This window comes from Acanthisitta chloris, unplaced genomic scaffold (assembly GCF_000695815.1).
Source record: "Acanthisitta chloris isolate BGI_N310 unplaced genomic scaffold, ASM69581v1 scaffold3235, whole genome shotgun sequence".
NCBI lineage: Eukaryota > Metazoa > Chordata > Aves > Passeriformes > Acanthisittidae > Acanthisitta > Acanthisitta chloris.
Window position 1 is genome coordinate 3,304 of NW_008675186.1, and position 10,943 is coordinate 14,246.

The window sequence follows — 10,943 nt, forward strand, 5'->3', positions numbered from 1 at the left end:
CCAGGGGAAAGTTCCTCCCTGCAGGGTCTGGATCCAGCCCAGTTGCCTTCCTTGCTTAAGCTCCAGGCAACTCAAGGCTATGGGGATGGGCTCACTGTCCTGGCTGGTGGTATCCAGGGGATGTGGGAGGCAGACAGGTCCATCATGGGGCTGTGTGGGCGCTGGGATGGGGCAGGAATGGCCAGGACACACCCACAGGGGCATCCCTCAGAGCTGGGCACTTTCCACACTGTCCAGCCTGAGCAATCCCAGGCACTGCCCAGGGCTGGGGCTCTCCGCAGGGACTGCCTGCAAGGAGACCTGCAAGGCAGAGAGGATGATGAGAACGCCACCAGGGGGATAAGAGCACCAGATCAGCAAGTCTTACCCCCACCCTGGAGCCCCTGAGCCCAGCCAGGTGTGTCCCAGCCCTGCACAGGAGCAGGTGGGTGCTGAGCTGGACACCAGGACTCACCTTCCTCCGGTGTTCCCTGCGGCAGGCGAGGAGCCGCAGCAGGTCGAGGGGGAGCAGGAGGCAGCGGATGCTGAAGATGATCTCCATCAACTCGAGCAGGAGGGAGATGGCCCAGAGGGACAGCGTGGAGCTCTGCAGGACACAGGGCATCAGATCCCAGCACCTCCTCCCCATCCCCACCCAGAACCCACTGGGGACTCACGTAGATGCGGGTGGGATCGAAGGGACACTCGCGGGACACCGGGGCAAGGGCGATGTTGGTGTCAGCACACAGGGCCAGCAGTGCCTGGCCCTGGTTGCCCAGGGTCAGCCCGATGGCCACAGCCAGCCCCAGCAGGCAGGACAGGCAGCACAGGCTGCTGCAGGTGCTCAGGGTGAGAAGAAGCCATTTCTGCAGGAGGGAGAGGAGAGGCAGAACCATGCAGGGCCACCTGTCCGTGCTCCTGCCCCAGGGACAGTCTCTGAGCGAGGGGACGTGGTGGCCATGCACACTTGAGGGAGGGTACAGCCTGCTGGGTGCTGGGAGAGGGGCTGGGGGTGCTTACAAGGGCAGCAGGGCCCAGGTAACGGGACAGCATGAGGGCAGTGACTCCACAGGAGATGGTCTGTGAGGAAGCACGGAGAGGTCAGCAGTGCACAGTGCCCACCCAGCCACACTGGGTCCCCTTTCCCTGCTGACATTGTCCTTGACAGCTCATCCAGCCAATTCAGCATCACTGAGCAGTGCTTCATCTCCCCCAGCCTCACCCAGTAACCAATCCCTGTGTTTAATCCCCTGGGTTTGTGCTGGAAAGGCTTGTTTAGAGCAGGGAAGGGGAGGCAGAGCAGTGTTCATCCCACCTCCTCCTGCATCCCACCTCCTGCCCACCCTGCATCTACACTACATCCACCCCAGATCCTCCTGCATCCACAACAATCCATCCCTCATCCTCTGGCATCCCAATTCCTCCCCACTCTGCATCCACGGCAATCCAGTCAGCATCCTGCATCCCATCTCCTGCCCATCCTACAACCTCATCAATCCATCCCTCATCCTCCTGCATCCCAATTCCTCCCCACTCTGCATCCACGGCAATCCAGTCAGCATCCTGCATCCCATCTCCTGCCCATCCTACAACCTCATCAATCCATCCCTCATCCTCTGGCATTCCAATTCCTCCCCACTCTGCATCCACGGCAATCCAGTCAGCATCCTGCATCCCATCTCCTGCCCATCCTCCACAACAACCTATCCCTCATCCTCCTGCATCCCACCTCCCTGTATCTGCATCCACCCCATGCCCCCTGTGCCCCCAGCCCCAGGGTACCAGCAGTGCAGTGATGACAGAGGCAGTGTTGCTGATGACATACTGCAGGGACATGGCATCCTGGCGGGTGACCACGAAGCGGAGGACAGTGCCATGGACAAGGGCACCAGTGATGAAGTTGAGGTGCCCAAAGATGAGGAGGATGAGGCCTGTTTTCATCAGCACCTTCTGGTGGCTGCCAGGGTCGAGGTGGCCTGAGATGAGGGGAGAGGAGGGTGTGGGGTGACCAGCACTGAGTTGTCCTTCCTGCCCTTGCACCACACTCAGAGCTGGGATGGGGCATTTGGGGACAGCCCCGGAGGATGTGCCCCATGCTGGTGGGGAGATGAGGCAGGAGATGATGTGGTGGAAGCCACTGGTAGTCCAGGTATGCAAACCACTGCTCCAGCCAGCTCTGCTGGGGCCAGGGTGGTGGTGTGGGGCCAGTGACCATGGGGAGAGGTGTCCCTGCTGGGGCTGGGAAGGACTGGAGCTCCCTGGAGGGACAAGGAAGCTCTGGGAGAGCAGCTGTCCATAAACAACAGCTCCAGCACTGGGTTCTGGCACCTGGAGCTTTGAGGAGTGACTATGGGGCTGTTCCCCATTGGGACCCACCCTGGAGCTGCTCTCCTCACACTCAGCTCCATCCCTGACCCTGTCCCAGCCCACCAACTCCCATCCCTCCCTCCCTGCCTCAGTTTCCCCTCCAGGAGGGCAGTGCTGGAGCCCTCCTGTCAGAATCACCATACCAGACCCAGACTCACCCACTTGGCACATCTTCACTGGGGCAGGATCAAGTCATCAGAGCCCCTCGATGCCCTGGGGACCTGCTCTGCCTTCATCCCCCAGGGCAGACAGATCCATCAGGGTCCAAACATGTCTGAGCAGGACCAGAGCTGGAACCAGGACGAGGTCACCGGAGCCACTCGCCTGCTGCACCTCACTGCTACTGATTCCTGTCAGACCAGCTCCCCGGGAGGAACAAAGGGATAACTCCACCTTCACCTGCACCTCCCACCCCTGCACTCCCCTTGCTGCAGAGCCCTGGGCTGTGCTGTGACATGCAGTGCCATGCCATGCTGCTATGCCGTGTCACACTGCCTCATCCCCTTCCCCATCCATCCCCACCTCCCCAGCACACTCAGGTCATTCCACCAGGATTCAGCCAGGCAGGTCCAAGCCATGGGCTGAGGGTCTGGGAAGGAGCAGCCCCTTGGGATGGGACACTGCCAGACCACAGAGCTCAGCACCTCCAGGTCCCAGGGACTGACCTGCAGAGGGCAAAGCAGAGGGGTCAGGGTGGGTGGTGACTTCCCAGGAGTGACTCAGAGGAGATGGTTTGGTGGTCATCACCCTCATGAAGCTTCCAGGGAAGTTACTGACAGCAGGAGACAGGGAGAGGGATGGGGATCAGGGCTTGCTGAGGGGGCTGTGGGAAGAGCACTCCTATCCTTACCCTCCTTTAATCTGTACCCAGCCCTGCTGCACAGGGAGGAGAAGAGTCCCCTCCTCATCCCAAGCCTTTGGGAACAGCATCCACAAACACCTGAGCCAAGGGCAAAGGCACCCAGAGGATTTTCCTGTAGCTCTGGAAAGGATGAGCTGGATGCAAATCGAATGACAACCAGAGTCTTTATTCCAACAGTCCCTTAGGATGGTTGCAGACATACAGACACACGTACATATTTACACTCTTACACACCTCACAGAGTTTGAACCAATAAATTAAAACAAAAAGAGGGCAGGGGGATTTTTTTTTTCTCCTTTTCCTTTTTTTTTTTTTTTTTTTGTCATGTAAGAAACAGCAACTCCCCAGGGCAAGAGGTTGGGCAGCCAGCTGGGGAATGGCAAACAGAAGCCAACATGGACACAACCCTGGCCCAAGAGATGCAAGAGCAGCAAGTGTGTTCCCAGCAGGAGAACACATCACACTCTGGCTTCGATGCACTCCAGTTGGACCATCTCATCCAGCCGACAGCCCTCGGCGTGGGCACAGTGGCTCAGGTGGGCACTTGGGCTCTCGGCACCTCTAGCTTTGGGGGTCTGTGGGCAACCTGCTGCAGTCTGAGAGTGAGGGGAGTCACACTCGTCCGAGGTAATGTCCGGCACGTCGTCTGACTGGCTGTCCGAGCTCTCCAGGTCGCTCCGTATGCTCTCGGGCTGGGCCAGGGTGATGTCCCAGGTTTGGCTGGCAATGCAGTCCTTTTGCTCACAGCTTTGGTGTTTGCATGTCTGCTCCTGCTCACCATCCTCTTCTTCCTCATCCTCCTCCTCTTCCTCCTCCTCTTCCTCGTTCTCTGCCATCTGGGTGTGGACGTGCAGAGAGTCCTCCGTGCTGCTGCCGCTGGTCAGCTGGTAGTGACTGGGTTTGGCTTCAATGTCCACCTGGATCTCCATGTTATTGCACTCCCTGCAGAAACAAGCACCCTTGGGTTACTGGCAACAGTCACTGGGTTCAGCTGGGCACCACAGCACTGAACTGGGAGGATCACACTTGCCAAACATCAGCAAGATGCTGCTTATCACCCCACGGCACACGGGGAACAACAGCACTCGCTGCTCTGCTCAGCTCCTCCTCACGAGATCATCCCCAGGCTGAGCCAGGAACTGAGCTGGGAAAGCTCCAGCGTTCCCCAGGAGCCTCCAGAACAGACCTTGAGGGTGCTGGGCTGCAGATCCCACTGCTCACAGAGCAGGGATTTTTCCAGGACACCCACTACCAACACTCCTCTCACCATTCTATGTCCTCCTACCTGTCCTGGGGGTTGTAGGAGCTGATGATGGAACCAGCCATGGCTCGAGTGCTGGCGTTGTCGCTGATCGCCCCCAAACTGACCGAGTCCTTGGGGAAAATCTCCTTCTGGACATCTGCCTGAACTTCCAGCCTGCAGGGAAGAGGAGGATTCCTTAGAAATGCTTTAGATATCGCCAGGGAGCACCAACCAGGCACTGTTTACCATGAGAAAACAAGAGGCCCTGTGTGCTGGCACAGATCGGAATGACTGAGTTTAACCCCAATGGTTCCTTTCATCGAGTCTCTTTTTTGGCTCCATTTAGGTAAATCCATTCTGTTTTCCGTGACGGAGGAAAAGTTGTGTTTACATCCATGACTCACACAGTTCCTGAGAACTGATTTCCACAGAACTAGCGCAGAGCTGTGATTACGTCCTGGCTGCCATATCAACACGTGGCTCTAATTACCCAGCAAACTGACTCACAGGCAAGTTTGGAGGAAAACTGGGCTGTAACCTCCTGCCTTGGAAAGCAGGGACCCTGCTGGCTATAGGCCACTGCAGAACAGGAAGCATCAAAGCCTCCAGGCTGGGATAAGAGGGCTGGAATAGCTTTAAGGAGGCCACGCAGGCGTCTCTGTGCTGTTCCCAATTAACCTGAAGCATCAGCTCTACAGTTTTCAAGGAGCTCAGCAGGGAAGGAAACTCATCTTCTGTCCTCCTTGCAAGAACCAGCCTGGCACTGGCTCCAGAAATCACAAAATCATGGAATGGTTTGGGTTGAAAGGGAACTTAAAGATCATCCAGTTCCAACTGGAACTGACAGGGACACCTTCCACAAGATCAGGTAGCTCAGTTCTGTCCACTGGTCTTGGAACATATTCAGGGATGGGGAATCCACAGCCTCTCTGTGCAACCTGTACCTCACCACCCTGGGTTGGACTGGTCCCTGACCACCCTGGCTGATCTTGCTGGGATTGGTTACCCTATGACACGCCAAGAGGCAAAACCACTCCTCCCAGATCAAAGCAGGACCACTCCGAGCCCTGGAGAGCTCCTCAAAACAAACCTACTCAACCAACACAGGCCTGGGGAACCTCTACCCTTCTTTTGCTGTGCCCATCAGTCCAGTTACCTGCTGTACTTGCCCTTGCTGCCCGAGAGGACTCCCCCGCTGAGGGTGCCGCCCGACAGCGCGGCGAAACTGGCTGTCTCGCTGTAGTTGCCCTGCATGACACTGAGCCCATCTGTGGGGCTGCCACTGGTGCTCAGCACACTGGTCAACCCCTCAATGCTGCTCTCACCAATGCTGGGGTTCTTCAGGGCTCGCCAGGCATCAGCCACTGTGGGGAAGAGAGCAGAGGGACTGGAATCAGCAAGGGAAAGGTTTGGCTGGGATGGCTCATCTCAGGCTGCCTCCCAGAGTGAGGGAGGGCTAAGATTTTGCTTGGAGAGTGACACCTCATCACCACAAGACTGAAGCAAATAACTTCTAGCCAAACCCAGGTGAAGACAGATAATCAGATTGGGGGAAACATCAAGACCTCCAACCATTTCATTACAAGAGGTAACAGCGTTTTGCTTTCTCCCCTACCTGTGATAGGTCCATCATCTTCATCAAACTCGATTTTCACCCCCTTCCCATTGGCTGTGCTCACTCCACAGCCTCCACCCCGGCACAGCGAGATGGGCACGACGCCGTAGACGTAGGCCAGCATGATGGGGACCCCAATACCTGCAGAGGAGGATGTGCTGTGTTAAGAGGAGCTGTGTTGGGCAGGCAGAAAGGACTTTTTGGGGTAGGGACTCCCCTAGTTGTGTTTATGCTGCTTTTAAAGGTCTTAGTTCAGTTTTGCAGAATGAGGAAACCCCAAGAGCGTTGAACTCCCAAGACATCAGCCACCAAACCAGTCCATGACTAAGACAGCTCTGTGTTTCAAGGGACTGGGCTGTGGCACAGGCAACTGGTGCTCCAGACAAGCTCTGTGCTGGCTCCAGGCCACCTGGAGCACATCAGGACACGCAGCCTGGGTGTGAGGCAGAGCATTGTGCCCAAACCCACACACAGCAGCAGTCTGCAAACTGCTCTTTGGCCACCCCCATCACACAGGACTGGGCTACACACTTGTCTCAGTGGTTACTGGGCCACCAGAAGGGACAGGGACTGAGCTCACTTACCAACACTGACAGCAGCGATGACTGGAGAGGCAATGACAGACAAGGTGACCCCACCAGTAATGGCCAAGTTCCTCTTGTGCTTAGAGGTCTTCTTCCCTTCATACCTGCTGTGGATCTGATGGAAGGAGAAGCATCAGGTGAGAACAGGCTGGCCACGAGCAAACACCCAGAGGACATCAATATGTGATTTTACAGCCTTGAGAGCTGCATGAGCCCTGAAAGAACCTCATCTTGAGCACAGATCTTGTCACAGATCAGACCTAGCAGGTGGATCTGTGTTCAAAGACCCCTGTGAAAACGCAGCACCCACAGTACAGTGCTGATGTGCCATTTCCTCCCTCTCAGCATCTCCTCATCAGCACAGACAAACAACAGCATCACAGTTTGGGGCAGCAGGTCAGCACCAAAACACAGGTGACTTAGGCAAGGCAAAGTGTGATGCTCAGGGTCCAACCACTGTCCCACAGAGCCCAACATCACAGGGTAGGCTCAGAAGGGACCAGGTTTCTCCTTGGGTGCTCCTGAGTCAAGGCAGGGGCACAAAAGCAATGCAAAATGCATGTGGGAGGACTTGAGCCTGAAGGACTATCAGCCACCACCTTCCCCCTGCCCACACAAAGCCCAGGAGATAAGACAAGCTATAGAAGAAACAACTGAATTTGGTTCTGTGACAAGATCCACCCTTCATATCAGCTCTGAATTTCTGGTCAGATGCCTCGAGCACAGAGAACACCCCAAACCTTTCTGCTCTCCACACTTACCTTCCTGCCAACATACACAGGGATGCCAATGACCATGGCAGGAATGGCAATGCCAGCGATGAGGGAAATGCCTACAGGAGCTCCAATCAACGTGCCCAGTTGCCAGAGAATCTTCTTTTTACGACTCCATGGCTTTTTGCCCCAGAATGTACAGCCAGAGGGGCTTCATGGAAAGAAAAAAAAATGACATCAACACTCCTGCAATTCCTAAATGTTACTGAGAACCCCAATTCAACTTCCACACAAATAAAACCCAACACTTCAGGAACAAGTAGACAACACAAAAAGGGTTTCTTTCTTTTTAATTCCCATCAAGATGAATTTTTTTATAGAATCATGGAATGTTAAGAGGTTGGAATGGAACTTAAAGATCATCTAGTCTTAACTCCCTGCCCTGCAGGGACACCTCCCACCACAGCAGGTTGCTCAAGGCTTTAGCCAACCTAGCTTGTAATCATCAAGGTGATTATCACACTACTGGCTCTGTGTTTAATATCCAGTAAACCAAGAGCTCTCAAAAAGCAATTGTATCAGGAGGAGCTTTTTTTGGTGTGGAAGAGCATCCTCACACCATAAACTGGGAACAAAGTTCAGCTCTTTGGGTCAGAAAGCTGAAGATTTTTCTGACTGACTGGAGTGGCAGGAGGATAAAAGGCCAACACACCCATGGAACTCCTCCAAACAGCCTCAGAGAAGCATGTGCTTCAGGAATCCAGGTGTGCTGCTCCCCTCCTCACCTGAGGTAATGCAGATCCGAGATCTCCTTCATGCAGAGCCAGCAGAACTCACAGCCACACACAGCACATGTCATGTGGTTGCAGCTCCCATCGTTCATCTTGATGATGTAAGCACTGCAGCGAGGGCACGGCTTGATGTCATCAGCTGTGGGGAGCAAGCATGGGATTGAGTGGGAATCTCTGCTGGGAGCATGAAGAATCAACCAGGGGGATCTTTTTATGGATGTTCTCTATGCTGGCAGAATACCTTTGCTAATTAAAGTGGGGACATTGTGCCTTTAGTTTACCTTCAGAGTGAGCAGATAATGTTGAGACCAACCCCATTTTCCTGGACAGCAGGGACTGAGAGCAACAGTCACTTTAAAAGCCTCTTCTAACCTCGAATGGGATGTATTCCAGAGCATGCTGAAATGCTGGGAACAAGTCATACCTGCCCTGTGCTAGCCAAGGCAACAGCCTAAGAATGAGCCATTACTAAATTGCTCCACTGAGGTGATTCATGGGCCAAGAATAACAGAACAACTGGGAGAACAGGCACTGGAGAAATCCCAACCTGGCCTTCAGGAGCAGCCAGAAGGGGAGAGGGGTCTGCAGCCACACAGGGGGTGGTGCAGAGGCTGCTCAGGCTCCAGGCTGAGCAGGATAAGGGTCCTTCACCTCTTCCTTAACTCAGGCATCATCTGATGGTGGTTATGCAATGGCTGTGCTGTGGTTCAGGGCTTTGCTGGCTTCTGCAGCACTCAGCAAGATGAAATCCAGCTGCTGAGAGCTGCTCACACCTTATTAATCACCACACTGAATCCAGAATGGGGTGGGGAAAAAAACCACTGTCTCAAAAAACTCCTTCTCCACGGCCTTCCTGGCAGGGATCTCCTTCAACAGGGTGGAAAAAACTCAGAAACTGGGTTGGTTTGGGTTTTTTTTTTGCTGGCTGGTTTGTACCACAGGCTGTGGCAGTGTCTATGCTGTCCGTTCTCTAACTGGGGCATGTTGAACCTCGACCTACCACTAAGCCACCTCTGAACCACCCACGACAGCTCCACACTAGGTGAATTCACATTTAAAGTCCTGACAGAGAAGGAAAAACAGGGTGTTTTGTTTGGGGGTAGGGCAGGACTTAACAAAATGGTCTCACTGCCCATTTCCAGAGTCAATCCAGCTATATTTAAGGACCACAAACTCTGCAGACAGAGCAAACCTCCTTCCAGGTAGCGTAGGAGCCTGTGGGTTGGCATTTTTTCACTGCCTGGCATCACTAACACCTAACAGTGCACAGAGCAAAGTTCCCCACACTCAGCTGGGCATGAATGCTGCTCTTGACAACTGCAGCAAGCAAATTCAAAGCTGCCACGGCAAGAAGTGACTGTTTGTTCAGGGTTTACCTCAGCAAAAAGCAAGAACATCCAAGATCAAAAGAGCCACAAGCCTAGCTGGGGCGGATGAGGGGAGTGCTGTGACACAGAAGGACTCAAAGCACATCATTACCTACTGATCTGTTTAGAGTTCTTGGTTGAGAAGTCCTAACACACAGGAGAAGGGGAAATGACTCTGAGTTTCACAGCTGTGGCTGCTGGAGACGCTCCACTGTGCCAGGCAGGGCACTACCACTGCAAGGGCAGAGGTTGGCACAGAGGTGGCTCTTTTCTCAGCTTCACACACACACACACAGAGTGAGCCAAACACACAGGAATTCATACCTGGCCCAGATTCCTGCCCGTAGCTGAGGCCTGAGGTGTGCTTGGTGCGCACGCGGAGAGCCTGTGCCCGCTGCTGCCTGGCCATGTCACAGGTCTGGTTGGGATGCCATATCTGCTTGCAGTGGTAGCAGAACTCTGTCTGGCATCCATCCCTCTCACAGGTCAGCTTGGGGCAGCTGGCACAACCGTAGGCAATAACGGCGTAACTGCAGGAGGGAGACACCAAGGGAATTAGGAGAAGGTTATCAAGCAAGAGTTTGATCCCCAGAAGTAGACTGAAAGGTGGAATTGAGCAGTTAAATCTGAAAGCATAAAGAGTAACTCTGCTAATAGCACTGTTTCAGCTTAATTAGCAAAATAGCAAGGATTGCATAGTACAGACAAGCAGCTTCACTAATGGCATTGTTTTGGCTTGGTTGGTGAAATGATGCACCTTAGCTATAAGGCAGTAGAACTAGACTCAAACCTTGGCAGTAGGAGGGAAACTAAGACCAGAGAAGGTGTGGAATGAAGAAACAAAATGTACAAGATAGAGGCAAGGTCAGCAAGGAATGCAAAACTGTACAAAGGGGTAAATGGTTGCACAATAAGGGTGTCCAAAGGGTATTGAGGAAGAGGAGACACTTTATCTTCACCACCACCAACGACCACCAGGACCATGGGACTGATGCTAAGAGGGAGGAGATGGAGGAGGAGTATATGATAATGATTTCCAAGAATTATAATAATAACCACCCATTCCTAGAAATAATATGAACATTTAATATATATAAACTGTGAAGTTTTTGTCTCTAATTGCACGAGTTTGGTGGAACAATCTCCCTTGTGCCCAGTGCTGAATAAACAAATACCTGCTACTCAGAGATACAAATGAGTAGTTCTTTTCCAGGCGTTTCTCAGCATCAAGTTCAGGGATGCTTTCATTCAGCCTGCTCAGCCTGTGGCTGCCTGAGCTCTCTGCTCAGAGCTTTTGGCATGAGCTCCACCAAACAACATGTGTCTGTACCCCCAGAGGTGCAGCAACACCTCGGGGCAGGTCACCCTGTGCCCACCACATCTCTCCCAGCTCATTTCTGACCAGCCTCCAAGCTCCACACA

At 53.8% G+C, this 10,943-nt stretch overlaps 2 protein-coding genes across 2 annotated transcripts in view; both read right to left on the reverse strand.

Moving 5' to 3' along the window:
* Positions 1 to 207: 207 nt before the first annotated feature.
* Positions 208 to 2,517, reverse strand: TMEM54 (transmembrane protein 54). Its single transcript, XM_009075622.1, has 6 exons — positions 2,505 to 2,517; positions 1,762 to 1,955; positions 1,000 to 1,059; positions 657 to 845; positions 455 to 586; positions 208 to 300 (listed from the first exon to the last, which is right to left on the reverse strand). The coding sequence occupies exons 1-6, from the start codon at positions 2,515 to 2,517 to the stop codon at positions 208 to 210; spliced, it is 681 nt and encodes a 226-aa protein (XP_009073870.1).
* Positions 2,518 to 3,355: 838 nt separating this feature from the next.
* The window catches only part of RNF19B (ring finger protein 19B), a 12,440-nt gene continuing 4,852 nt past the window's right edge, over positions 3,356 to 10,943 (reverse strand). The window contains exons 3-10 of the mRNA XM_009075621.1: positions 9,846 to 10,071; positions 8,149 to 8,293; positions 7,412 to 7,574; positions 6,651 to 6,765; positions 6,067 to 6,207; positions 5,608 to 5,815; positions 4,494 to 4,625; positions 3,356 to 4,150 (exon numbers count right to left, since the gene is read on the reverse strand). Of these exons, the coding sequence (XP_009073869.1) occupies positions 3,667 to 4,150; positions 4,494 to 4,625; positions 5,608 to 5,815; positions 6,067 to 6,207; positions 6,651 to 6,765; positions 7,412 to 7,574; positions 8,149 to 8,293; positions 9,846 to 10,071 (1,614 nt within the window). The 3' untranslated portion in view covers positions 3,356 to 3,666. The remainder of the gene's footprint in view (positions 4,151 to 4,493; positions 4,626 to 5,607; positions 5,816 to 6,066; positions 6,208 to 6,650; positions 6,766 to 7,411; positions 7,575 to 8,148; positions 8,294 to 9,845; positions 10,072 to 10,943) is intronic.

Coding starts and splice junctions, on each gene's coding strand:
- TMEM54 (XM_009075622.1), bottom strand. Junction 846..999: donor ACCTGGGCCCTGCTGCCCTT/GTAAGCACCCCC, acceptor TCCCTCCTGCAG/AAATGGCTTCTTCTCACCCT. Junction 301..454: donor GCAGGGAACACCGGAGGAAG/GTGAGTCCTGGT, acceptor TCTGCCTTGCAG/GTCTCCTTGCAGGCAGTCCC.